At 42.5% G+C, this 26082-nt stretch overlaps 2 protein-coding genes across 8 annotated transcripts in view; both read left to right on the top strand.

The window, feature by feature from the left end:
• Window positions 1-11033, top strand: part of LOC102046681 (formin-F) — a 51756-nt gene extending 40723 nt beyond the window's left edge. Inside the window, exons 17-23 of one of the 6 annotated variants that reach the window (XR_008734160.1) lie at window positions 956-1084; window positions 3011-3135; window positions 4953-5085; window positions 6019-6109; window positions 6858-7520; window positions 8679-8789; window positions 10943-11033. Coding sequence is in view for 1 of the 6 variants with exons in the window: in XM_055722290.1 (XP_055578265.1) it covers window positions 956-1060 (105 nt within the window). In the remaining 5 variants the exon portion in view is untranslated. Of the gene's footprint in view, window positions 1-955; window positions 1085-2915; window positions 4089-4952; window positions 6110-6857; window positions 7521-8678; window positions 8790-10942 lie in introns of those variants that run through there. The other 5 variants (XR_008734162.1, XR_008734159.1, XR_008734158.1 and 2 more) reach the window with 5 other exon arrangements.
• Window positions 11034-14421: 3388 nt separating this feature from the next.
• CBLN4 (cerebellin 4 precursor) lies at window positions 14422-25022 on the top strand. Of its 2 annotated transcripts, XM_055722291.1 has the most exons (4): window positions 14426-19204; window positions 20795-20911; window positions 23696-23831; window positions 23922-25022. In XM_055722291.1, exons 1-4 carry the CDS (start codon window positions 18929-18931, stop codon window positions 24128-24130), a joined length of 738 nt encoding a protein of 245 aa, XP_055578266.1. In that variant the 5' UTR covers window positions 14426-18928; the 3' UTR covers window positions 24131-25022. The 2 variants fall into 2 exon arrangements, with proteins under 2 accessions (XP_055578267.1, XP_055578266.1); XM_055722292.1 differs by having other exon boundaries at window positions 14422-19204; window positions 23696-25022.
• Window positions 25023-26082: the final 1060 nt, after the last annotated feature.

Raw genomic sequence — 26082 nt, 5'->3', positions numbered from 1 at the left:
CAGCTCTCACTTACAGCCAAGATAACAACTTGTCGTAGCACAAGATGCCTTTTGAAATTTTTTGATGGAGCTTTTGGAGCACGTTCTTGAAATTTGTTCTGCTCAATTAGAAAGTGGTTGCAGGCAGAGCTACGTTCTTTAACTCATTGATCCCATTAAGGGGGAATCTTTGAAAATGATGACAAACCTCTGGAATTAAACCTTAGCAACAGATTTAATATCAAAAATCCTTTCCTATCCTGGAACTGGAGAACATATGTGGAAGTGATTTTAATTAATGCAGGAATTGCTCTCTTAGTACTGAACTTTGTGGTACGACTGCCTTTCACCTCTGTTTTTATAGCAGAGCAGACACAATGTCAATATTGTTCATGTCTTTTTCAAAAACTTTCCATCTGTTCACCGTTTTCAGGTGAAGGAAAGAACAAGGAAAGGCGGCTCTCTGACAGATTACTTCTTCTCCCCAAAATGTCTGCATCCCTGTGAATAGTTTTGTTTGTTTGCAAAGCAAAATGACAGAAAAGGAAAACTTTTTGGCTTGAATGTGCTGCTGCCACGCCTACTGTGGAATGTAAACCATTCCCCTAATGTATGCATTTCCTTTTATGAATGGGTTTATCTAACAAACTGCAGAGCCAGAAAATGTCACGATTTACTGATTTTTCTCCTCTTCAGCTGGAGATCTGTAGTTCAGCCAAAGAGACTGAGTTATACAGAAACACAGGTTACTGAGGTGATTCAGTGACCGCTCCTGGGGCCACTTTTACTTGGAATGGTTTGCATCTCAGCTTGCTGGAGATTTTAGCTAGCTCTAAGTTTTTGGCAGTATTAATATTATTATTAATGAAGCTATTTAACTTTCATCTTGCTCTTTTAATTTCATTAAGATAGTGGACATGGTTTAGATTAGTTTGGTTATACTAATTTAAAATATTCTTCTCTTTCAAATTTACAGGTAAAATTTGGGGAGCCACAAGACCTAGACTCTCAGGAGCTATTTGGCTGGGTATCTTCATTCATTAGTGAGTTTAGGAAGGCCTGTGCTGAAGTCGCACCATAAGAACAACACACATCTTACAAAGAGGTGAGGGAAAGAGAAGCCCAGAAAACAATCTTTAAGTTAATTGGCTTGAAAGTTTCTCTACTAATAAATAGCACATAGACGGTATATAGTCTGTACACAGCATACCTTGATTTTGAGAGATATTAAATTTATAATGTGTAATTTGTAAGTGCTATTTGACCTGTAGGATTGCAGATCACTTATAAGTCTCTCCCTCATTTTTTCTGATGTATGTGCTTTTGTACCTTGAGATGCCTGTATATTTATAAAGGAGGCACTATTAACATTTTTTAATTTCTCTTTTTAATCTTTTCCTTTGATACCCAACTTTCTGAATGAGTTGAGTTTTAGCTATTATTGTCAATGAATAAGTTCGTGCATGTTCATCTGATTTTTAATTACTTTTGCTGTAGTTTTCTAAATTATACTTTACAAGTTTTATAAAGAAATGGGGAGCTGTTACCCACAGAGGAGAATATTTAGTGAAAATTCTTGTTTGTCTTTCTGGTATTAAAGCATTGCAGCCTTAATACATAATTGAGAAAGTGTCTGGCTGGCTGTTTTGTGTACCCCTCCCGCCACCCCCAAAGTAGTACAGTAAAATAGAGCTTTTAATGGCTAATGTCATGCATTCAGGTAAAATACTATAGAAGTCAATCAATATGTAAGATTTGCATTGGCAGAAAGAGAAAAAGAAGAGAAAAATATCAGAGAAACAAAATAAAAATGTGTCATGGGGCATCTAAGTAATGGATGCTGGAGGTAATTATCCATAGTTTTCAAAAGAGAAAATACTGCTGTTGCATTTGCTTGCTTTTACATATTTTTAATTAGAATAATTATCTGGAGCTCAAATATACAAGAAGAAAAGGAGACCTATAAATGCAAAGACAAAATGGATGTACTTAACATTGAAAGCAGAAAATTGTTCTAAAATGTCATTGACAAAATTTGGCATTTTCTCTGCCAGTTTTGCAAACGGTGTTTGAGAAAAAGTGTATTACCTGACTTAATTTAGGTCTGACTGCCCAGGTCTCACAGTGTTTGGGCTTTGACAGAAATGCTGAACACTCTCTGACTTCAGCGCTAAAAGGAGTTAGGGCTGACTCCTCTGAAAGGCTTAGAAGCACCTACATCTAAAAATTACATTATCACAACCCCCTCTCGGCTGGCATATAAAAATTCTCTATATCCAGCGTTTCATTTGCTGTTCTAGACATGAGCACTGCTGAACATCTAGGGATTTAGGGAAAGGTCCGTAACGAACCCAGACACCCACCAGGTGGGTGCTGCAATATGTAGATTTTTAGTGCTGGTCATGTCAGACAGTAAAGGACAACCAGCAGGAATACAGAGACTCTTGGACACTGGAAAGTAGGGATAGAAGCAGCCCAAGATTTTTTTCTTGTCTTGGCCTCAGTACTTTCAAGGGCATTGCAGGCTGTGGTTCCTGGGAGCTCCTAGCTTCTGCTGTGCCAGGACTGGCAGCACACCCCTGTATGAAAAGGCAGCAAAGCATTCCTGCAGCTGTGTCCACCGCCACAAAGGCAAGGGCTTCTTTCCACATCATCTCTCTAAAGCTGCTGAGGGGCTGCAGCTGAACCCCTGCCCTCCAGGGGTGCTCCTGTTTGGAAGCCAAATCCGCTCCCGAGGGCAGGAGCGTACAACTTCTGTGTCAAAGAAATGAGCAGGGATCATACGTGCTGTTTTAAAATGATAGTTCCCACCTGTATTTCGAGGAGTCACTGAGGAAAGGGAATCCTGCCCTGAAAGATTCAAATCCTTGTAATCCTCCTATTTAAAGGAGTGCTCTGGCCAAAATGTGCACTGAGCAGGCAGCACCTCGTTCCAGACCAGTGAATGATAACCCCAGTGAGATGCCTTCAAGAGGAGGCATCGGGCATTGAGCGACTGCACTGATGAGCAAAGAAACAACTGTTGTTCCAGCTCTGTGAGAAGCAAACCTGGCCCCAGCTGTGAATGCCGCTGCTCCACTTCTGCCTTCCATCCACCCCTCGTCTTAGAGGATGCCTGAGATCTTTGAGGAAGAGGCTCAACAGACTATGCATTTGGTATGCTCACTATCACCTTCCAGGCGCCTACCTGTCATATGTATACAAACTGTCTTGTGTGAGGTAGAGGGTGCTGAGCTAGAGCTGTGCATTGCAGCAGCAGCATAGCACCCAGTGGGTCCCCTCGGCTTTGTACTGCCCGTGGTGCTGCCGTCCGCAGGCTCTTGCAGGTCTGCGCTAACAAAGTGCATCAGTTTGGCTTCTCAACAGTCTTGTCTGGACTGTGCTTCCAGTTAAGGACATGCAGTTGTGTTTCTCAGAGGCAAAAGGAGTAAAATAAAAAGCAAATAGCAAAGTTAGTACCCTTGGTACTTATTTGACGGAAAATTATTTACAGATGCAAATAAAGGGATTTAATTTTATAGAAAACATGTTGGCTGCATTTGCCTCAAGTCAGCATCAGAGCAGTGACATCTGGTTGACGCTGAAATCAGTGGCAGCTATCTATGTACCAGAACCTACGGCTTGCATCACTCACTTCTGACAGAAAGCGGAAAATTAAATTCCTTGTTAATTTCTTGCATCTATATCACAATGCCGTATACAGTGCATGTACGTGCACTGTAAACAACACTTGCAGTTTTTGATGTGCGTTGTTACTGCTCCAAAATCTGAACCATCTTCATTTATATGTGAATCATGTAAGATAATCCTGAATACAAGTGCCATTTCCATGGTATCAAGATCCCTGCATCCCTGAACAGTATTCGTGATGGTCATGATAAGTTTCATGTTTTTCTACCGTTACCTTAGCTCAGGAGTCCTGGGAAGTCTCCTTTAACTAGCTTTCTCTCTCTCTCTCTCTCTCTCTTTTTCTTTTTTTCTTTTAATTTTTCCATGACTCACTATTTTCCCCTAGCACCTTTTCTCTATTATTATATCTAACAGCTTGTACTTGTTTTATAGCTCAGCTGGCATGGCCTCTTCCAATTAAAAATATATTCTACACAGTAGTTGATATCTGTGTCTTTGTGTGAATATCCTGAAGCATTAATTTAAAAAATTAATGTCCAAATACCTTCTTGGCAAGATGTTCTAGCCCCTTCAGAGAGCACGGAGCTTTCCTATGGAGTGGGAGCTGACTGAGGAGACATGTTTAAGTTTTCTCAAACAAGCTATTTCTTCAGTGCCTGTGAGTTTCAGAGGTCTCCTGATTTATATGTAAAAGTAAATAAATAGACTTTGTTCCCAATCTCATTCTTTTTTTCCCAAGTGTTACTTTGCATAAGAATGGGTCTCCTAGAGTCAACTGCATTGCTAACTTTTAGTGAGATAGAGTGATAATTGCTAGACCTCAACGTTTACTTGGAATTGCATAGACAAGCGCTAAGCCTCTGTGCAGACAATGTCCTTGGAACCCTTCCTTGGCAGCTGACGGTTTTATCCTGCAGACCTGTAGTCATAAAAGTCACAGTGTCAGGTAAGCCTTCAGTCTGTGGAAACAAATACAACTGGGAGCACTCCGGCAAGTAGCAACCTGCAGGAACTTTAGTATTTTTACACTTGGGTTGTTTGTTTCCCTATAAACCCCAGAAAGCTGATGTTTTGCATATTATGAAATATGAAAGCTTAAAGATGATGTTATATGAGTAGTTATGCTCAGTAAAGTTAGCACCAATATTTGGTTGTGTGAAGTAAGGCTGTGGGTCGGACACTGCCCTGATTTTTCTTTCGTGACAGCTCAGCTGTGTAAGGGCCTCTTGCTCCAGGAGGATCATCTCTCTTTCGATAGTGAGTTTCTTTAAAATTCACACTGCTGCTGCTATGTGTGCCACTTCAGTGAGGACAGGAAAGCTGATTTCTGGATCTCATATTAGACATGAGCTGTCTTCAGCAAAAGCGTGCCTGAGAGAAGCCCCATCCTCTGGGACTGGAGCTCCCGATGGGAATCCCTGGCTTTATCCACTTGCCCAGTGTCTCAGCGTGCTCAGATCTGCCCCAAGAAATGCGGTAAGAAATGGAGCTTGGACAGGCACGGGTCACTGCATTGACTTGAGCTCCCAGAGGGGCCAGTGTAACATGTGTACCAGCACTCACAAGGGCTTTCAATGAATTCGCTGTCTGAAATACAAATATTTTCCCCCAGAGGTAGAAATTTTCCCAGAGTTTCTTCAAACCAAAAAATGTAAAGAGTTGAGATTGTCCAGCAATAGACTCAGTGGGAAAAATTTAACTTTCACAAACGGACAATTATATCCTAGGACAATGGCTATCCTTTTCTTTCCAGTTTTTAATTTTTTTTTCTCCTTTCTGATTTGAACTGCCGGGCAACAGGCAGAGTGCACCTGCTAATTTTTATAAATGAATTTTTTATAAAAGAAAAATCAAAATTGTGGTCACTTGGAAGGTGTTCTATGCATAAAGGCTTTGAAGTCACTTATGTATGATGGTCTCCTAGTTTGAATTAATGCTTTTCAAATAAAAAACACCGATTGTAGGAGAAGAAAAAATTGTGTTAGACAAAGCAAATAAAAACATGGGGTCTCTAAAAGGGAACCTGTTGGGCGTCCACTGTACCACTAAAGCCTGAAAGTATTCTTAGAAAATACTCACTCCTGTGCTTAAGAAGGTGCTGCTAATGACTCAAAACCACAAACTAATATCAAGCTGCTCGCCTTAAAGAAGAATATATTAAAAAAATCAAACTGAGGGGCTGCTTTGATGAAGTGCTGAAGTGCTCTGACTCAAGCAGGGACTCAGCAAGCTCTTGGTGAGATCCTTCCCTGCATTGCTCACAGAAGTTTTGCTGTGGATATTCATAGAACCAAGATTTCATTCCCTGATTTAAAAGATGTTTCCAGACTGCCAAAATGCTTGACTGTTAAGTTTTCTTACCAAACTAAATGCAAATCTTTCCACTGTTGCTGCTCACTGCCCAAGTAGAAAGTACCAAAAGTTGAACCATCTACTTTATTCCCGAAGTAACAAAGAAGGAAGAGCCTTTGAATGGCAACTCTAACTCGGGCTCATGCAGGTATGAATACTTTGTGCAAATAAGATTTTATTGAGCATTAACTTGAGTATTTCATGGCACAGCATATTACTGCAGCTGATGCAATACGTCTAAGCAGCAGACTGCACTTCCTTGGGTATACATTGAAATGATTGCAGGGACTGCTAAATGTGCTTAAGCCTTACACTTGCTGCTTGTTTACCCAGGGATGAATTTTGCCCATTGAGAATATTTTAGTCAAGGACAGTCAGCAGTAATTAAACAACAGAAAACTATGAAGTAGGTAAATATTGCTTTATGATCATTTTACAAATAAGACATTTGAAACGAAAGGTTTCAGGTGCAGATTTTAAGTCTCTGGATGCAATTTAAAAATGCTGCAATGTGTTTTGAAACATAAATAATTGAGACTTTTCTGCTTGCACAAGGATAGATAACTGGTGCTGTATGCTATGGTGATGTCATTTGCTCACTACAAAAAGAAAATAACCCTAAAGGTTATTGACCATAAAGATCAAGTACTATCTGAGCATATTTATACCAAAATTCTTGTAGCTCGTAGAAATTTTCCTGAACAAGCTCTACAGGACTTGGTCTGAAAGGATGTTTTTATAAGTAGAAATTTGCTTGACTCAATTTCAAAACAGGAAATTGTCTCAGACAGTAAATAATTCCTAGATAATATCCCAAGTTGCTGTCATTGATGCTTAAATTGGTTTGTTATTTGGAATCTTGCCATTTAAAGCAATCTGATGTCTCACTTTGTCAGGAATTAAGCTGATTAGGAAAATTAAACCCAACCAAAATCCTTTTGATTACGGATTTACTGAACTTGCCCTGCTAAAGGACAACCCAGCTGCGATGACTCTGCTCTCCAAGCTGAAGAGACACATTTGATGGAGCAGCCGCGCGGAGCCAGCCTGTGGCACGCCAAGCTGACGGATGATCCTCTGGCTCTCGCAGCCTCTCCTGTAAAGGGACTGATTGTGCTGAGGCCGTGTGGGTGTTCTGGGCAAGACAGACATTTTAGGGAATGAAATTCAGACAACAGTTGTGATTCACTTCAGTCCTTCACACCTCTTCCCCTTGCAGCTGTGCAAAAACTGTCAAGTGTTAAACTGAGCTGTGCATAGCACAGGACTGTCCAGAGATGCAGAGAGTCGGTTGGAAGGAGGAAACTTAAGTGCCAGGCGCTATTTCAAGAAACGTTTGTGTATTTTTCTATCAAAACCTGTTGGTTAAAATACAGAACCACCACTGGCAGAGAGGCCAGCCCTTATATCTACCTCTCTCAAAGAAAAGGCTTTTGACTATAGGCTGAGGAGCTAGAAACCCCAGACCCTGATTTCTGTGAACATGGTGACTACACCCAGATTTTGTATCCAGTTCTGAGGACCAAATGCCCAAAAGTTATGCAGAACCTGTGTTTTAGGTGAGTAAATCCTTTCTATCAATTTATCTCTCCCTTTCTGCAAGCAGGGAGGCTGTTCTGATACCCTCCTCAAAGGGCTGGAATACATGCAGAAAATAGCTTCTGTGTTCAAGCTTTTTCACCTGAATCTTTTGAGACTCAGATAGCTGTTTGAGTTCATCAAGGTGAACCTTAATATCCTGTAGAAAAACTCTGAGCAGCCATAGAGAAAGCTCAGTGCAAGGCAGCCAGTGAAATTTTGTTGTCTGCTGAAAGACAGCCAATGTTTCAGGCTGAAAATCTCGTAGATTAGGATTGGCATAACACTGGGAAACAGGACACTGCATGTTAAGAAATGACTTTTGGAATGGAAGTCTCAGAGAAGGACACCCTTGCCAAGTACTTTGGCCTCAGAGTGATTACTGAATGCTATTAACTCTTCAGAAGTATTTACTGTTTAGACATTTGTTTAATTTTTTTCCGTTGTTGTTTTTTTTTAATATATATATATTATTTCTTTTACATATTTTGATAGCTTCATTGGAGAGGGCAGGAGAGAAAAAAAGAGTTTTAGCAGAACAAGTGATGGAGGCTGGAAGGCACCTCTGGAAGTCATTTACTCCAGAGCAGGGTGCCCAAGACTGTGTCTGGTGGGGTTTTGAATATCTCCGATGATGGAAAAGATGGAGAGGTCACAATTTTTTGCAGAGTTTAATATTTCTGGAAGTTATTACCTGAGGCCCAAGAGAAAGACAGAATGTGAGCTCAGGAGCCTCGTTTTCTTAAGAAAGAGGGTTAAAAAAATGACAGCAGATTGTCACCTGGGAAAGACACCCACCAGCCCAAGGGAGAGAAATCTGTGCATTTGATAGACTTGATTCCTTGGCTGTGAAATATATATATTGTTTTCTTTCTTGCATCTTTTTGAAGCATTCACTACAACCAAGAAAATAGGTATTTATCGTTCTTGACAGCTTTGCTTGGACAGAATGAGAAAGATCTGGTTAAAAATTACTCAGTGACACATTCAGGAAATTATTCAAACTTAATGGAAAAATATTTTTAAAAACTTGATCTTTTTCTATCCCAGAGGTGGCTGCAGTTCATCTATAAGTTCTAGATTACATGTAGTTAATTATACAATGTTGGGGTACTCTGGGATAAATTTGCTTTCCTTAGAAAGTTTGGAGGGGATTTGAAGGAAGACTTCTAGCCCAGCTCCTGCAGTGCTGTGCTTCCCGTGCCCTGCCTGATCATCTGCCATGGTATCCTCTTGGTTGGTCCTTGATGGTAAGTGCATGATTTCCAGGATATTTTCTGTGGGTGTGGTTTGCAAAGCATCACGTACACTTACAAATAATAGTGAAAAATGCTATTCATGAGCAATTGTGAGGATTTATCTTTTGGTTTAATGGACAAGCCTTGCAGGACACGTAGGGAATGTGTTTTACCCTTCATACTGCTGGCACAATTTTCAGGTTAAGAAGAAATGGAAGGATGGGAGATGGAAAAGAAAAATTAATGCTTCTGTACTGCAGTAGTGATGTATGCACAGTGCAGAGGAACACTGCAAATGTGGTGTCAAGCTTTATAGAGGGCTGAGTGCTGAAAAATAAGGATGTATCTAACATGGTCTTAATATTTCATTCAAACGTCAGCGTTTAGGGATTTTTTGTCCTCATCCATGTATGCTACTTCAACAGGCGTATTTGGAGGAGTCTAGTATAAACACCTGGGGAATGACTGCTTATGTATAGCTGTCTCCTGCAAAAAACCAAACCAAACAAAAAATAGCAGAGCAAAACATTGTAATCCCCACTGTTTTTCTTGTCACGTAATTTCTGTGACAAGAGCAGTTTTAAACATTTATAGGGACACACAAACAGAAATCTCAGATGTGAAATCACTTAAACTATGTTTTAAACACCTGACCAAGGAGAAAAATGTTTTCCTGTTGGGATTCTGTTTTAGAGAGGTGCAGGAGAAGCACTGGTTGGGCTTGCTGGAGGGAAGTAAACCTTGGAAGAAAGTTTTGGATGTCTTGCATGGCTTTGCTTTGATTAAAAATCATCACAACATTTAACCAGATTAATAAATTCCCATCTGCTACAAAGGTTAGGTTACTCATACTTTAAATTTATCTCTGTGTTGCTAAATTACAGCTGAAAATCATTATACCAACTATTGATGTCAGAGAGAAATGAAAAAAAAAACCCAAACCCAAGCATCCTGCATCCTTTCTTCTAAAATTGTGTATTAAGCTTTACTTCTAGATCACTTTAGGTAATGGTACAGATACAAAAGAAAGTGAAATTTGGTCCTGAATCCTCGAGCAGGCAACCAAGTGTCACCGGTACAGTAAGAGATTTATTCAAGCTGCCTGAACAGTTGGGTAAGTTACACAGTAGTATTTCCTTTCTCTGATCAAAAGACTCATTTACTCATTTTCTAACCCACTATCAATTGTGAACTACAAATACTAGAACTGAATAGACACTTCACGTTAAATATTTTGCAGATTTAAGTTATGTAAATTAAACACACTCCATAAGTTAACTCCACAATTTATTAAAGAAAATGTACACTGAGATTATAATATTTTCTATCCAAATGATCTGTTAACCAAAAGATTAAGTTAAGAAGATTACACACTGGTTTAAAAATATGTATGTTTTGGGGAAAACAGCAGAAACAAGGTTTGGAGAAACTGGTGTCCTGTGTTTGAAAGACTGAAGTAAAATTTGGATGCTTTGAGGTACTTTTGCACATTTGCAGTCACAAACAGTTTCTGGAAAGAAATTTGTAAATGAAATTTTTAGAAGAATTGGGGTCAAATTTTCTCTTCTTCCTCTAGTGCTGCTGATCTCTAGCAAAACAAATAAAAAAAAAAAAAAGGGAAAAAATAAAAAGAAATGAAAGTGGAAATGTTAAAACTGACACAACAAAACAAACGTCAAGAACTTTCTTTGGAAGTTTGTCCTTCAGAAATTAGCCAGCATTTAGTCATGAAAAGTCTGTAGACAAAACAAACCTCTGTACTTTTCTCAAAGGAAAGATTAATTCGATCTAAGACCATTTCTTTCTTTGCAGTGGAAAGCACACTTTTGGGAACTGATTCCCAAATAGTTTTGTTTCTTTAAATCTTTTATTCAGTTAATTAATTTTAAAGAAATCCTTTATTTACTCAGCTTTGCTCATTTAGGCTTCTAAATGAAGCTTCTTTGCTTCATTTAGCTCCATGCGGAGCTTTCCTGTGGTGGTTGCAACAATGATAAAAAAATGCTATGGCATGTTTCTGTCCTGGCTGCCAAGGCATTTCTAGAGATCTGGAGGGCTGTGCCCAAATTCGGAGGTTTGCTCTTATGATAGTTATTTTAAGATGAGAGGAGAAAAAACAGCTACTTGAAGGTACCATACTGAGATTTTGATCTGTTTCCCAATAGTGTGTGGATGTAGCAGGACCATCTGATATGACCCATGCTGCAAGGAGGTTGGAAACTAGTCCAAGCAGCAAATGGATGCAATGAAAGTCGGTAAGTTAAAAAATGAAACCTACAATACATATATAAAACCTTCTGTTAAATTGGCACATCTCAATAGATGGCACTAAAAATCCTGATGCCAAGCCATTCCCTGTGGCTTCCTTCCTGAAAAGCATCACAAGTCTGCCAGTCAATCCACTGCCTTTAAATATCAAACAAGCAGTACAACCAATGGACAGCCTCTTAACTCACTATCCAAGACACTTCTTTTAACACAAATTATTCCCTCAGCAATGCTATTTTTAGTTTTTCATTGGCCCTTGCTATAAAAACCACTCAGTGAGAAATTTAGCTGGCTAAACTCTCCTGAGGGGAAGTAATCTGTGTACCCTGATTGATGTCAAAGAAGATGCACTAAATTACACCACTTCAGGATCTAATTTTTCTGTGGTTTCCTTGACACCAAATTAGCAAACTATAGCCACAAAATGTATTCAACAGTTTAAGCTAAATTGACTACCAGCACATTGCCGAAGCCTTTGCAAAACCCATGCTGAGTTCACTGAAACCACCTTGCTCAGGGAGATGGGCTCCGAAGCTCTGAGCAGGGAGCAAATCATGTGTCTTCCCCTTCCCTCCTGCTAAAAGGGAAAGCTTTTCCCGCTGGGCTATTTTTCTGGTTTTCTGACCATATCATCTGATTTTATTCCACTTTGGCAAAAATTGCACTTCTTGCCTCATTAAAATGCAATTGAAAAATCTAAGACCATTGCATAGGTCAGCACAGCGCTTCGCAAAATTATTTATTTCATAAAATTGCACAAATGTATCAGGTAAATTAGTTTAAAACACACACCAAAGAAGGAGGTTTTTCTAGACATGAACTGAAATGAAATAGTAAAACGAGAATTAAATTTTGCTTTATAAAAAGTTGTAGCTGCAACTACCTGCTATCAAGACAGTTAATGTATGTAAGTTGATTTTATGGTCTTAATCCACCAAAGCCCTGTTTTACAAGAGGGTTAAACATGTAAATTAGAAAGAGATTTACGGGAAATATTTTGAGTAAAGAAAAAAACAAGAAATATTAAACCATTTGTAGACAGCCCAGCCAAAATTAATGATGAAATTTACTGGCCTATTGATGTTGCTATTGACTCCTAGCTAGGATCTATGAAGGAGTAAAAAGAATCTAGAGGGTCAGATTTTGCTCTTGGTTTTACACTGATGCAAATCCAGACTAAGCCTACTGGGCTCAGTGTAACAGTGTAACCGTGGAATATTTCCAGCTATCCATCAAAGGGTGACAGCAGAAACATGCTGCTGTAAGGAGTCCCAGGATCTGGCCATAAGCATTTCAAACCCTGATCTGCAGTTTGTGCTCGGGCCTGAAGTGTGCTCAGGTTTGCAGTATCGGACACACAGAAGGTTTGGCTGCACAAGAAATGCTGAATAAAGACCTCAAATGCCAATGCTGTCAGCATATCTGACCAGTCTTACCTTTACGCCCATGCAGTCATCCTGCTGAGTTCATTTTCTTAATCACCTTCTAAAATTCACACAATATTTAAAAATTCTGTTCCCGAAGATGGCCATCAAAGCACAAATTTATTATAGCAGAGTGGCAGGGAAATTAAAGAAACCCAACAAATACAAGTAGACAATTGTTTTTTGTTGGTTTCTCTGTTCTGCTGCTGCAAAAGTTTAAGAAAACAAAGACGGAACAGCGTGCAAAGAGGTACATTAAAAATAGGCGAACATACAGAAAAAGCTTACTCAAAAAGCTTAGATTAAAATAAAGCAAGGAAAACCTAGGCTTGATTCTACATCTGTCTTAATCAAATAGCAAAATCTTTTGTTCTTTTTAGTCATTCCAGCCATATGCATGTGTATGCCTGAAGATTTTATTAGATTCCTATAGGATCTCTTTACATTTTATGCCTAAATAAATGAACTGAAAATTTCTTTATAAAATATTTACAGAATCTTCTTAAGAACCATTAAGCTCATTAGCCAGGTGAATTTGTTTTGGATTTGGCCAACAAACTGTTTAACTAGCTGAGAGCCACAGAGCCAGCTGTCTGAAAGGCAAGTCAGCCTGTACGGGAGCCAACAGCCAGATGGAGATGACAGCCAGCTCGGGAAATACAATATTTAGCCTGAAAGAATGTCAAAAGGCGGTAAAAAGTCTGACCACCCAGCTCCACAAACTCAGGTTTGAATCCTCATCAGTATTCTGCCTTCGACTCCAGGCTCCGTGCCCCTCTCCCCGCCGCTGCTCCCGCACCGGTTCACCTGTGAGTCCTCATTAGGGGGAGTTCAGCAAAAAGCCAAGTGGAGCAGCGCCGGAGCTGGGAGGTTCATCCTAGGAGGAGGCTGATGGATGCTCAACCAGCTCACTACAAAACCATGTTACACATTCAGCAAACAGAAAGCTCAGCTTGACAGAAGGGAAATCTAATTAGGATAAAGAAAAAAGAAAAGAAGAGGAAGGAGGGCTCCTGTTACCGAGGGGTTAGTAGAATTCATTAGGTCTCTAGACACAAGGAAGAAGCTCAAAAGCAGGAGAGGAAGTCTGAGGCACATTGTTTCTCCCTTTTGTAAGGCAAATGACTAATTATACAAAGCAAGATGTTTTTTTTTCCAAACAGATTTGAAAGGTATCATGCAATATTGATACAGAAATTGTATTTAATGCAGGTTTACAAGCCAAGAGGTAAAAGAAAATGTAAATGTAAACACGGTGTTTTCTCCTTATTCTCCCTGTGGCTCTTCCCTTTGTCGGAAAGATGCCTAGCATGCCTGCCTCAGTGCAGAAAGTTCCCCGTGAAAGGGCAAAATACTTCCAACTGGAGACAGTTTTAGGCTTCTGCAGTATGTGTCCAGAAAGGGAAAGACGCTGGGAGCTTAATCCAACTGAATTTCCGTTCTTGAGCATTGTTGCTATTTATTTTATGCATTTTTCTTTCAAAGGAAGAAAAATAAAATCCCTGTTAGAGGGAGCTGGATCGATATGAAGAAATTCTTTGTCAGAGAAAATAAGAATGATCATTAACCTTGCTGCTTATGAAATAAATGTAAACTTCACTTTTCCACTTGTCTTTCCCATGGCATCCCCAGCAACCTTCCCTCATTTTGCCAGCAATTAAAGCTCAGCCCAACCACCCAACCAAAGGCTGTTACTAATAACCTTTAAGCTCTCTTCCCACTGTATGGGTGGGGAAAAAACCAGGAGGAGGTATTTTGTGACATAGTTCAGGTATTTTGGTGACAGGGGCTCTTCAGTCCGTTTACTTCGGTATGGATTTGAGGCTGGATTATGTACGTTATTTATAGACCCAATCTCTCTGGCAGCATCATGTGAGTACAGTTTGCAGCCATGCCAGCAGCTCAGCGCTGGTCGATGCGTGAGCTTCGCCCTGGCAAAGACCAAGGATGCCCTGCTCATGGAGCTGGCTGCAGGACCAGCCCCAACAGCCCCCTCATCAGCTTGGAAACTATTGATGGCAGGCTCTGGTCTCCATGTAAGGGCTTGATCCTTCGTCTGCAAGAATTTATTTTAACTGCCACCATTACTCCCTGAATTGTGATTTGGTGCCATGTCTGAATGGCAAAAGAGACTTTATCTACAGCAGCATTGAGCGTGATGCTTTACTTCTGAACACCCAAGAATGCTAACGTTATTGTAGATTATATTAAGGAAGAATTCAGTTTGTATTTTCAGCACTCTTCCCTCCCAAAATACACTTTCCCTGATGGTCTCTATTTTCCTTTCCTCTTCCCAGAGCAGAGAAAATTTATTAGGATTTCCTCTGTGCTCGTGGGACTTGGCTGTTAAATGGTGGTGGTTGTGTTGGATTTTGCCTGTCCTGTTATTCCGTTGCCTTCCCTCCATCCTGCAAATGGCTTATTGCCAAGTCTTATTCATCTCTTGAATTCATATTGTTAATAAATGTCATCTGAAATCTCAATATCAGTTCCCCTTCAGGGGAAAGAATACTTTATGGAAACAGAGTGCCTTTCAGTTCCAAGCATGGAGTAAAATTTCTGCTTGAGCAGAAATTCTGAGGTTTCCACGAGGGAGGGAGCTCCTCCATCCTCCGGTGTGCACCAGCTGCGGCAGGCAGGGGCCGGTGCTGCTGTACAGCCTCTGCTCGCTCCCGTGCCTTCAGCTCCGTAAAACCTGCTAATTTTACCGAGCTATAATCAAGCCAGAAACACATCAGTGAGTAGTACTCCAGAATATGTTTTAGACATGGAAAAGAAAATGATGAAATGATGAAAAGGGTTTGTCCATACCCTTTTGTAAATAAGAAAAAAAATGTCCCAAGTCAAAGGCACCAGGCTGGTGTCGGAGGTTTTCCCCTTCCAACACCACAGTTCAAAAGGTCTGTCAAAGAAAATAGGAGTTTCAGACTGAAACCACCTATGGGCACGTGCGCAGCATAAGCGTGGGCAAAATAGAGGGGTATAATCTGCTGCCGCCTTCGTGTTATCTTTATTAGCAGCCTCATTTAATTGGACTTCCTTCAGGTTAGGATACTGCTGATGTCAAAATGCAATGCCATCTGCCAAAACATTTTTGGGAATTGTTGACATTTCTGAAAATGTTCTCTGTGCCGCAGGACAGAGTCCACTTCAGTCTCCTTTCATAGGTGATGAGAAGTAGGATGTTAATTGTTAATGTATCTTACATTCCCTGTGCAGACTGGCAGGTAGTTCTAAGAGAATTTTTGTTCTATTTTTCTGTTTTTTCCAGAATAGATTGTATGAGATGAGGAGCACTTAGCTTTGGCAGACTCTGATCTCAGAAGAAGGTTTGTAACTGCATGCAGAAGATGCGTGCAAATTTGTTCCTAACTTGCATTTAACTTTATCGCAACTAAGCTCTGAAATTAAGCAGCTGTGTTGACAAATGGCTGTGATCAGTGAGACACATACTTATGTATTAATTTGTTCACACAGCTAAAGTAACCTGCCGGCACAGAAATGCATGCATGGCTCTGGGAGAGAAGCACAGGAGTGAGGGGTGCTTCTCCTCTTGACTTTGTTGCACTTCAGCGTCTGCTCTGCGCAAAGCAGGTCCTTAGATACTCGAGTGAGAGAAGTGGAATGGGAAAATGGTGTTGCCAGGCCAGACTTAGCAGGTGCCTGCACCTGCAGAGAAGGAAATAGGAAAGGCAACCTTTGAAAAATCTGATTCAGCTTATATCTTGTCTTGCTGATCAGTTGGGTTTTTGATGTTAGTTTCCTTTTTGATGTTAGTTTCCTTTTTTTCAGTGTCTTCATCTGAGTTTTGGTTATTTTCTTGTTTTACCATCCCCCCCCCCCCCCCCCCGAGACAACTGATGTCATTGTCCAGAACAAAAGGAAATTAAAACCACATGTTTGAAATTATTGTAAAGTTTTTAGTCTCTGAGAAATGACTGATCTTTCAAAATTGTCAGCAGTTTCAAATTTATGTACGTTATAAATATATTTGCTGTTACTTGTGCAGTGTTAAAAGGCTACTCAGCAGTGTGAGGAACAGAAGAGCTTTTAAGCACGGGATCTTGAAATAGTGTGGAATTAGTTCTACATTTATATGTATTTACAAAATATTGTGGCACAGAATCTTTTCCTGTTTTCATACAGCTTTGTTTTGCAAGAGTCCTCCAGACAGGTGTTCCTATGCATTGGCGTAAACGTTTTAAACTGCAGATCCAAGTTCTACAAAGCGACAGAGTTGTGCTGCAAGTATTATTTGCTTTATTTCTTGTTTCCTTTTTCTTCAGTAAGTGGTGCTTTGCAGTCTGACTCTTTGTTGGTGTCACTGAATAAGATGATGTTGATGCATTCCCAGAAAACAGTAAACTTTCATTTTACCTTTTGTGGGACAAAGAGGATTCCTTAAAATTTGAGTCTGGCTTTCTGAATTTTAAAGGGTATTGTATTTGTTGCTAGCTAAGAGGACTTTTGGCTGTTTTATGGCTTCTCAAACACTGCTGAGTTCTGCAGACTTAATGCTTCCCCCTCAGTTCTCCACATCAACTGAGAAACAGTCCCAGCTCACGTTTGCCTGCAGAAAACCTTGGTGTTGACTGGAGGGTGGGTTTCGATGCTTTTTATTCCTCCTCTGAGTTTTCTGTTTCTTCTTTTAATTTCTTTTGTCTGTTAGTGTCCAGATTTATGGCCAGCATTTGTTAGTGCACGGAGCTGAGGTGCTGGGTGAGCTGTCTGTGTCCCAAGCCTTTTCCTCCACAGAACGGGAGGTGGCAAGATGTGCCGGTGTTCACAGCTCCACAACCCATCAGCACCTTTCCCAGCTGGGTTTGAAAGGTACAAGGGCTGCACGCAGATAGCGAGGTGCCTCTGGGCAAGGAGTGGATGAATGAAGGCTGCTGGTGGTTAATGGTTGACATGGGACAGATGGGTTGCAAGGCTGTTATAGGCACCAAAACCCTGTTGGATTGAAAGGTATCTATCTAAAAATCATATGCTCAATTTCTTGCAAACTGTAGGCACTTTGTTGTTAGTTGGGATGGAAAATCATTTAGCTGATGCTGCTTCTGGGAGCACTGTATCATTTCTGCCGGTCCCTGAAGAAGGTTCAGGTTTTGCCATGACACTGTTTCAAATGGGACCAGGTGATGCAGAAAAGATCTTCTCTAGAAGTCATCATCAGCACCAAAACAGTCACATTTTTAGTAATCTTGAAATATGTGGGAGCACTAAGCTAAGGTACCGGCTCAGTCTCGCCATCCTTTCAGCACACATTAACAAAAGAAACTAATACTAGGCAATGTCTAATCAAAACATTACCAGGAGCTGCCATTTGGCAGCACCACGAGGTGGTACCTGGCAACATCAATCCTCAAAGAGCAGTCAATAAAGTCCTGTCAGTGATGTGAGCGTCTGAGCGCTCGGCTTTGGGGAGGGCTGCTTCCCTCCCGGCTGCTGATGGGGAGCCGGCGGCAGGGTGCATGGGGCTGGGGTGTCATGCCCAGATGCAAGGCGCCGGACGGCTGTGCCCTGGGAGGCTCCTCCAGGTTTAGATGGTGCCTTTCAGCGGGGCTGCAGCTCTTTCCGCTGCCTCCTTTGGAAAACGGGGGACGGACGTCTCAATGTTTTCTTGCTCTCCCTTTGGCTTGCTAGCTGCTGAAAAAGTTGCCTGGGAAGACAGGCGTGCGTGTCTGCATAGCAGGCGATTCCAAGAGGAGGGTCTCCAGTAACGAAGCGTGGTGTCTGCTCAGCTAGGTGAGAGCTGGGCAGGTTTGTTATGACATAACTCTTTGGGGAGGGGGGGGGGGGGGGCTGTGGCAGAGGGGCGGGGGGGAAGAGAGCGAGCGAGCAGCGGAGCCCGCAGCACCCCGGCAGCGGGATCACAGCGGAGCTGCAGCTCGGGGTCGGGTACCACCGCTCCGCGCTGCCGCTCGGAGCATCCTGGATCCGGCTCGAAGGGGAGAGCGCGCCGGCAGCGGCGATCATGGCAACGTCAGATGGGTTTATTTCTTCATGACCTCTCTCTTCTCTCGCTCATCAATAATTCACCTGAGGGCTTTCCCCCCACACACACACCCTCCGCCTCCTCCTCGCTCTCTTTTTTGATGCGGAGAGAGGGGAGAAAAGGGGGCATCGGGGAGTGTGTGCGGTGCCGGGCAGCTTTTTGCGGCGTGGTTTAAAAGCTCGCGGAAGGACGCGGGGTAAAAGCACGACAGGAAAAACAAACCGGCACCGAGCGGCGAGGGGGGGTGGGGGGTGGGGGGGGGCGGCGCGGGGGGGCGGCTGCCCGCAGGACCCCCGACTTCGGGCGCCGCGTTACCGGGCGGCGCGGGCGTGCGCGCGGGGGTGTGCGCGCCCGTGTGCGGAGCGGCTGCGGCTGCTGCCGGCGCTGCCTCCCGCTGCGGCGCGGCGCGGTGGCCGGAGCGGGGCGCGGAGCGGCGGCGCGGGCGGCCGCGGGTGCGGACCATGGGCTGGCGGCTGCTGCCCGCCGTGCTGCTGGCCCTGGCGCTGGGCGGCCCCGCGGCGTGGGCGCAGAACGACACGGAGCCCATCGTCCTGGAGGGCAAGTGCCTGGTGGTCTGCGACTCCAACCCGGCCACCGACGCCAAGGGCTCGTCCTCCTCCCCCCTGGGCATCTCCGTGCGGGCGGCCAACTCCAAGGTCGCCTTCTCGGCCGTGAGGAGCACCAACCACGAGCCCTCCGAGATGAGCAACAAGACGCGCATCATCTACTTCGACCAGGTAAGCGGTGGCGCCGGGGGGATCCCCTCGGGGCCGGGGTGCCCGTGTCCCCCCTCCGCGGGGCCTCCATCAACAGGTGCCGCCGCCCGCTCGCCCACTCCCCCGCTTCGCCCCTTTCCTGAATTCCAGCAAAGAGTTGGGGCGCGGGGGGCGGCTGCCTGCGGGGAGCCCCCGGGGGGGCCGGGCAGGTGGCAGCGGGGGGAGCGGGGCCAGCCGCCCCCGCCAGGGCACGGCTCGCCGCCCGGCGCTTCCCCGCGGGACGGGGCGGAGCGGGGCGCGGAGCGGCCGCCGTCGGGGCGGCGGGGCCATGGGCGGCCCCCCCCGCCCCCGGAGCTCCCCGGCCCCTCCGGCAGCTCCCCGGCCCCCCGGGTGCGTGGGGCCCTGAGCCGCCCCCGCGGGTCCGCGCCGGGAGGCGGGGGGCGGCAGCCGGGGCTGGGCGACCCCCGGGAGCTGCCCCCGCCGGGCGCCGGGCGCGGACACGGCCCCGGGAGGCCGGGGGACAGGGCTGCCCCGGGCAGGCAGCCCGCCTGGCTTTTTAGACGGCTCGTGCAGCCTTCGAGGGGGGAAATAAGGACAAAATTTAAGGAAAAACCACATAACTTTTCTCTAAGGCTCAGAGGTTCATAGCACAGCTCCGCTCAGCCCAGCCGCTGGCAGTAACGTAGAGATGCCAGCACACATTTCATGTACCAGCTCCCGTCCTAGGGCACGTCCAGAGTCATTGAGACAGATGGTTATTTTTCTTCCCACGCCATATTACAATGAACAGTAAATTGTCGTGACAACTGAAGCCAGACATGTCACACAGCTTATTGCTAGCGGTGTAAATTACTTGAACTTCATGGCCAGTCTTAGTGGCTTTCTAGGGCTGTGCCTGGCATAAAGGAACCTGAAAACATCAATTAAAAATAACGCATAACTAAGTGGAAAGAAAGAAAAATTTAGTTGTTAAATAAGCTATTTAGCATATGGCTGATGCACCCATTTAATATGTTCCCCTCTGTTACCTGTCTCGGTTTAATCAAACCAAATTATTATTAGTGCTCACAAATCCCAATACAGCGGCGAAGGCTCTCAGGCAGTTTTTGCTCAGATGTGCCAGGTATTCCATTAACTCGGCTTGGCCATAAACTGGTGAATGAACTGTGTCATTCATGCATGTCCTTCCTCACAGCTTGATACTTACGGGAAGACGGTGCTGACTTGACCATCACTTTTTTAGCCAAAAGCAGTGTGACACTCCCTGAATTAGGGTTTTGATGTCATTTTTTGGGGAATGATGAATAAAACTGCCTTTCCTTAATCTCCTCTGAGCACACAGAGAAGAAAGGTCTTGAAGGTACGATATAGTAGTGAAGTAAGAAATATTTTCCACACTAGTTTGTTTAGAGTAAAGTTGCACTATAAATATAACTAAATATCCATTTTATGAGTAATATTCCAGCTTAATGGAGAGAATGATGAATAAAACAGCATAGATGTAGATTAAGAAATTTCCATGGGTGAATAGTTTCTAAAGTTAATAGACTGTATTTTTTATTTAGCACTGAATGTCTGTACTAATTCCCATGCTATATTTTTTGTTTGTAGATCCTAGTAAATGTGGGCAATTTTTTCACATTGGAGTCTGTCTTTGTAGCACCAAGGAAAGGAATTTACAGTTTCAGTTTCCACGTAATTAAAGTCTATCAGAGTCAAACAATTCAGGTACGTTGATCAAGTATGATTATAAAATCTTTTACTTAAATTGTTTATTTACAATAGGGTCTTGACTGAGCACAGGAGTATTTAACACACTGTCAAGAAAAAATAGCTTAGTTTAAAGCAACCTGTGGTGCAGAGTTCCTAGCAGTAGAATAAATACTTTTAAACTGAACAGCTGTAATAAGGCAGTATCCTCAGTTCAGCTAAACTGCCATAGCTTCACTTCTATACCATAAGAACTAAATGTCTGGGGTGATAGAAAGTATTAAATAGAGCGAATCATCCAAGAGTAAAATAGAGCTCTAAATTTCACTTAATTGCATAAATACTATTGACGAGTCAGGTTAGACTCGCTGTCTCGAGCAGAGTTCTGGGGCTACGTACCATATTTGACTGTTCCTGTAATGTTTGGTGCCCTGGCTGGCAGCTCGCGATGCCAGGGAGCTGCGTATGGCATCAGCCGGCTGTGGACCAAGGTTAGTTAAGGTGGTCTGCTTGTTCTGTAACTACACCAGAATGTTATGTCTCTATAGGGATGTCTTCTAGGGAGCCTTTATAGCAGTTTAAACTTTTTTTTTCACCACATAATACATAAAAGATGTGTCATATATTAAAAAAAATAATAAAGGAGTGATTCTGCACTTTCTCGTGTAGCTTAATAGCAGCTGAACTACCTAATTAAATACAAGTATGTACTAGCGTAGAGGAAAAGCTTCCAAGTTCCTGAATATTCGCTTGCTGAGCCAACAGTAATTTCCTTAAAGTACATTCTTTAATCTTCGTGCCAGGTCATGCAGTTTCTGTGAAATACATACTGGCTTTCTAGATCTGGAATAACATCTGTGGCTTCCCTTGTTTCCACCCATGAGACCACCAGATTCCTAGAGTTATCTGATGCTTTTCCCTTGACTGGTCTTGCTCCTGAATGTGGTTGTCGGTGTACAAGGCTGAGATGAAGCGGATTTCAGCAGGAGGGGTGATGAGCCGTTTGTGGCTGCTCTGGCTTTGGGTTGCCGGGAAAGCTCCTGGGAAAAGTCTAAATGGTAGAGCTGGCAGAGAAGGCTGGTGCGAGACATCTTTGCATCCCTGGTGCCATTCGCCTTCAGTTTACAACAGGAAACCGTGGTTCCAGTCAGGTCAATGACAGAAGTCTTAAAGGAAATATTGACCTTACGAAAATCTCTGTAATGAGCTTGTAAGAGATTCAGTAGGCTCAGACTTTGTTCCTTTCACTCTCTTAAATACTGAAGGTTGAAATGGCCTAGGGTGACTGTAAGTCAGCCAGCTTCATTGGGTTTTAAACACATATTGGCAAAAAACATGTCAAGGCTTGGATTCTGGAAGTCCAGTGCAGACTTTGGTGGTTCATGTACCAGGTACTCAGACCTGGGGGTCTGGGGCTCGTAAGAGGGAATGTTACCACCTGTGACACGGCCTGAAATCTTCCATAGATCAAGAGTCCCTAAAGTGATGGATGGGTTTGGTTGGCCTCATTTTGGAGCCATCCGGTGATGTGCCTTCTGCTGTGATTAAAATAGCCGTAAGATGATCTGCAGGGGAACCTGACCTAGAGAGATGGTGCAGAAGGAACGAGATGAACCAAACCCAAGCAATGAGTAAACTCTTGATGCCCTTTTCTTTGCATGTGTGATAACTAGGGGGGAGGACTAAAAAGTCATCGCAGTGGAGCAAACTAGCTTGCGTCTCAGCCACATGCAGACTTAAATGCCACTAAATCACCTGAAGGCTTCCTACGTAAGTGATATTACTATGCCCCTGGAACATCTGTTAGTGCCATTAAATATCATTAAACTGAAATTGGTTCCCTGGGGACATCTGATTAAGTGGATTTCCCAGATAGGAGAATCCCAAATCAGGGCCAGATTCTGCTGCCCTGACTTATGCTGAGCACTAATTTATTCTGTGGTGACTCCCATTAAAATTAATGGGAGCATATGCAAGGCCAGCATACTTGATATGAATAAGCATTTCATAATTCACCCCTATGACTGCATTATAGCCACTTAAAAAGAAAAAAGCAGAAGAAAGCTAATAGTCTGCTATTCAGGAAATGAAAAATGCCTGGATCTGTCCATTCCCCCAGCTCCTGCCCATCTTTATTTACAGAGGGTCTATGTGATGCTGCTTTCAGAGCAGAGGCTGTGCTGACTTTTACAAGTGTTTTATAGAAAAATGGATTTAGGACCAAAACACAGTGCAGTGGTTCGTAAAGGTAGAAGTCTGTTCTAGACTTTAAAACTAAGCCACTGTCGGTAGCGGAAGGGACACATATTTTGCTCTCAATGAGGTGTGAGCCCCCAGCCTGCTGCAGTACCTTTGGCATTTCGTTAGGTGCCTGTATCACTTTTCTGGTTGCCCAAGTTTCTTGAAAATGTCGTCTTTGCTAGCGCGTGTCTAAATAACCTGTTGAAGTGGGCAAAATGAGACAAACTGAGGTAACAGCTCACAGTTCCATATTACCAGACAGTTACAACACGTAGGGTGCCCAAGCATCAGATGAAAGCAGTGGGATGTTACCTCTGACACCACTGAGCCCGGACCACGGCAGCCAGGGACAGTGTCCCACTGGCCTCACGCAGCTGCAGGCCAAGCCCGTGCAAAATGGATGTGCTTGTACACTCCAAATAAATGTATTTTTTTTTTTTTTTAAAAAAAAGCAACGAAGATTGGGACCTTAGAAGACCTCTTATGCTGTAGTTAATATTCAGTGATAGTTCCTGATGTTTTTCTGTTAATTAGAGCTTTTCAGTGGTTTTTCTCTTGTAGGTTAATTTGATGCTAAATGGAAAGCCAGTCATTTCTGCTTTTGCTGGGGACAAGGATGTCACACGTGAGGCCGCCACTAATGGAGTCCTACTCTATCTAGACAAGGAGGATAAGGTTTACCTGAAATTGGAGAAAGGTAATCTGGTCGGTGGATGGCAGTATTCTACGTTTTCTGGCTTTCTGGTCTTTCCCCTGTAAAGTCAATTTTCCTGTGACATTCATCCAGGTGTGGACTCATCATTGCCTCTGTTACATGAAGATCATTTTATCATCATGGGATTGATGTTTCTTGATTGGTTTTTCATGGGTGAATATGGATTCTCTTTATGGATTTTGGCCCCATCTGAACTACTCAGAAGTTTCACAGAATTTTGTGTGTTTAAATACAATAAATTCGGATTGAGACTAAAGCAGACGATAGATATCTATGCTTAATGTTATGGTCTAAAGCTGCCTGCAAGATTTATTCCGATTTCATTTACTGGACTTACTGGATTCATGGGAGAAATGGATTTTCTTTAATTGTGGAAAGACTGGCAACCAGGTCTATGATTTAGGAGAGTTTGAGTTCAGACTTCAATCAAGAGTTAGTGTGTTGCTGCCAAAGAACTGTATATTGATATATTGGTCATACATGTTTTTGTCATTGGGACTTAACTGACATGATCTGTTCCATTGTCTTGAGAAAGGTAATTATTATTGATAAGTGGTTGACTTTAATTCTCCTCTGCGTGTAGTGTGTTGGATGGTTCACCCATATATTTATGCTCTGTCACCAGTCACAATCAAGTCTAGCCTACGTAAAGCTAAGAGGTTATGATTGTATTTTAGTTGGATATGTAAGGTATTCCTCTTTTCCACGTGCTGTTTTCTAAAAAGGAGAGCAGATTATAACCGTTAGGAAAAATATTCTTACCAGGGTTAAAGGTGATCATTCAGGTGCAACTTTGTGAAACAGATTTGCCCTGCAGGAAATCTCACACTCGTTCTTCAATTTTAATTAACATGATTGATAATAACTGCTTTATTAAAACCTAAGGGATTCCTTCCTTAGACACAACCACTTTATTAGCTGGAGATGAGATCCCCTTGTTTGTAATTACGTCTATTTTTCAAACCTTCTGTTGTGTTAAAGGTATCATCTGGTTTTGCCTTAACTTCACAACTGTATATAATTTTAGATCTTATGTTTAAAACAAATATTAAATCCAAATAGCTGGTACCTAACTTGGTGCAATATCTACATTTTTTTTGTACAGGTCATATGAATTCATAAACTTATTTATTATATCATTGTTACACAATAAAGATTAATATATGTTAGCTGAATTTTTGAGCTTTGGATTTTGGAAGTCACTTCATGCTATTTTTTTATTGGATGTAATTATTGTATGCAAAGTGTAAGCTTTTGGGATTCACAGAAACTGTCCTGGGAGGCTGGCAAACTGTCATAATTTAGTCTGGCAGAATCCTAGAGGTAATCAGAGTGATCTAGAAATAACCTATGCATTTTATTTAAAAAAAACATTTAGGCAGAAATCCTGGCTTCACTGAAGTTAGTGTTAAGAATCACATTGATTCCAAAGAATTTTGGATGAGACCTGTGCTTTAGGTTTTGCCATCAGCATTAAACTCCAGTGATATCAAACTGAATACCAATTAAGAATGATTTTCACATGAACTGCTCATGAAACCTTCATCTCTCATGCCCAAAATCTACACCGAATTTGATGGATATTGTGCCTTGCATATCATGAAAGATATGGTTCTAAATTAAAAAAATACTATGTACTTGAGAATGTTTCTGGTTGGAAGCATATCCAGCAACCTAGGACTTTCTCTAAAAGCCAGTTTAGGATTCAATTTCCTGTTTTAGGTAATCTTTTTCTGATTTCTTGACTTGTTAGCCAAGTGCAGTGTATCATATTGCTCTAACAGCTGCAAATGGATATTTCACCGATTTAAAGTCTAATGGCTGGCTGGCTGATGTGCCTGATGAAAATTTCAGGGAATCAGTGGCACAGAATTGGCCCAATTTCCTTATTTTTCTAGGCCCAACATAGAAGATTTGTTCGGGAATTTCAGGAGGATAGGTGGGTACATTGGCACACCTGTGAGATAAGTCAGATGGGGAAGTCATTTGTTAGGTGCAATATCGCTTCTGTGCAGAACCCTGCAGTTTGGGGGGAAGTGGGAACACATGGCAAGAAAGTGAATGACTGACATCACTGAAAAATTTTACAAAGTTTTCCATTATGACTACCAAAACATATTACCACTGTACACCCAAAATGTGTGTGTGTGTGTGTGTGTATATGTGTATATGTAAAAAAGCAGCGATTGCAGGACATAGTATGCATGATCTTATGAAAAGGTTATTTGTCATA

This window comes from Falco cherrug, chromosome 10, assembly GCF_023634085.1.
Source record: "Falco cherrug isolate bFalChe1 chromosome 10, bFalChe1.pri, whole genome shotgun sequence".
NCBI classification, from domain to species: domain Eukaryota; kingdom Metazoa; phylum Chordata; class Aves; order Falconiformes; family Falconidae; genus Falco; species Falco cherrug.
This window is presented reverse-complemented; position numbering and strand designations above follow the sequence as displayed.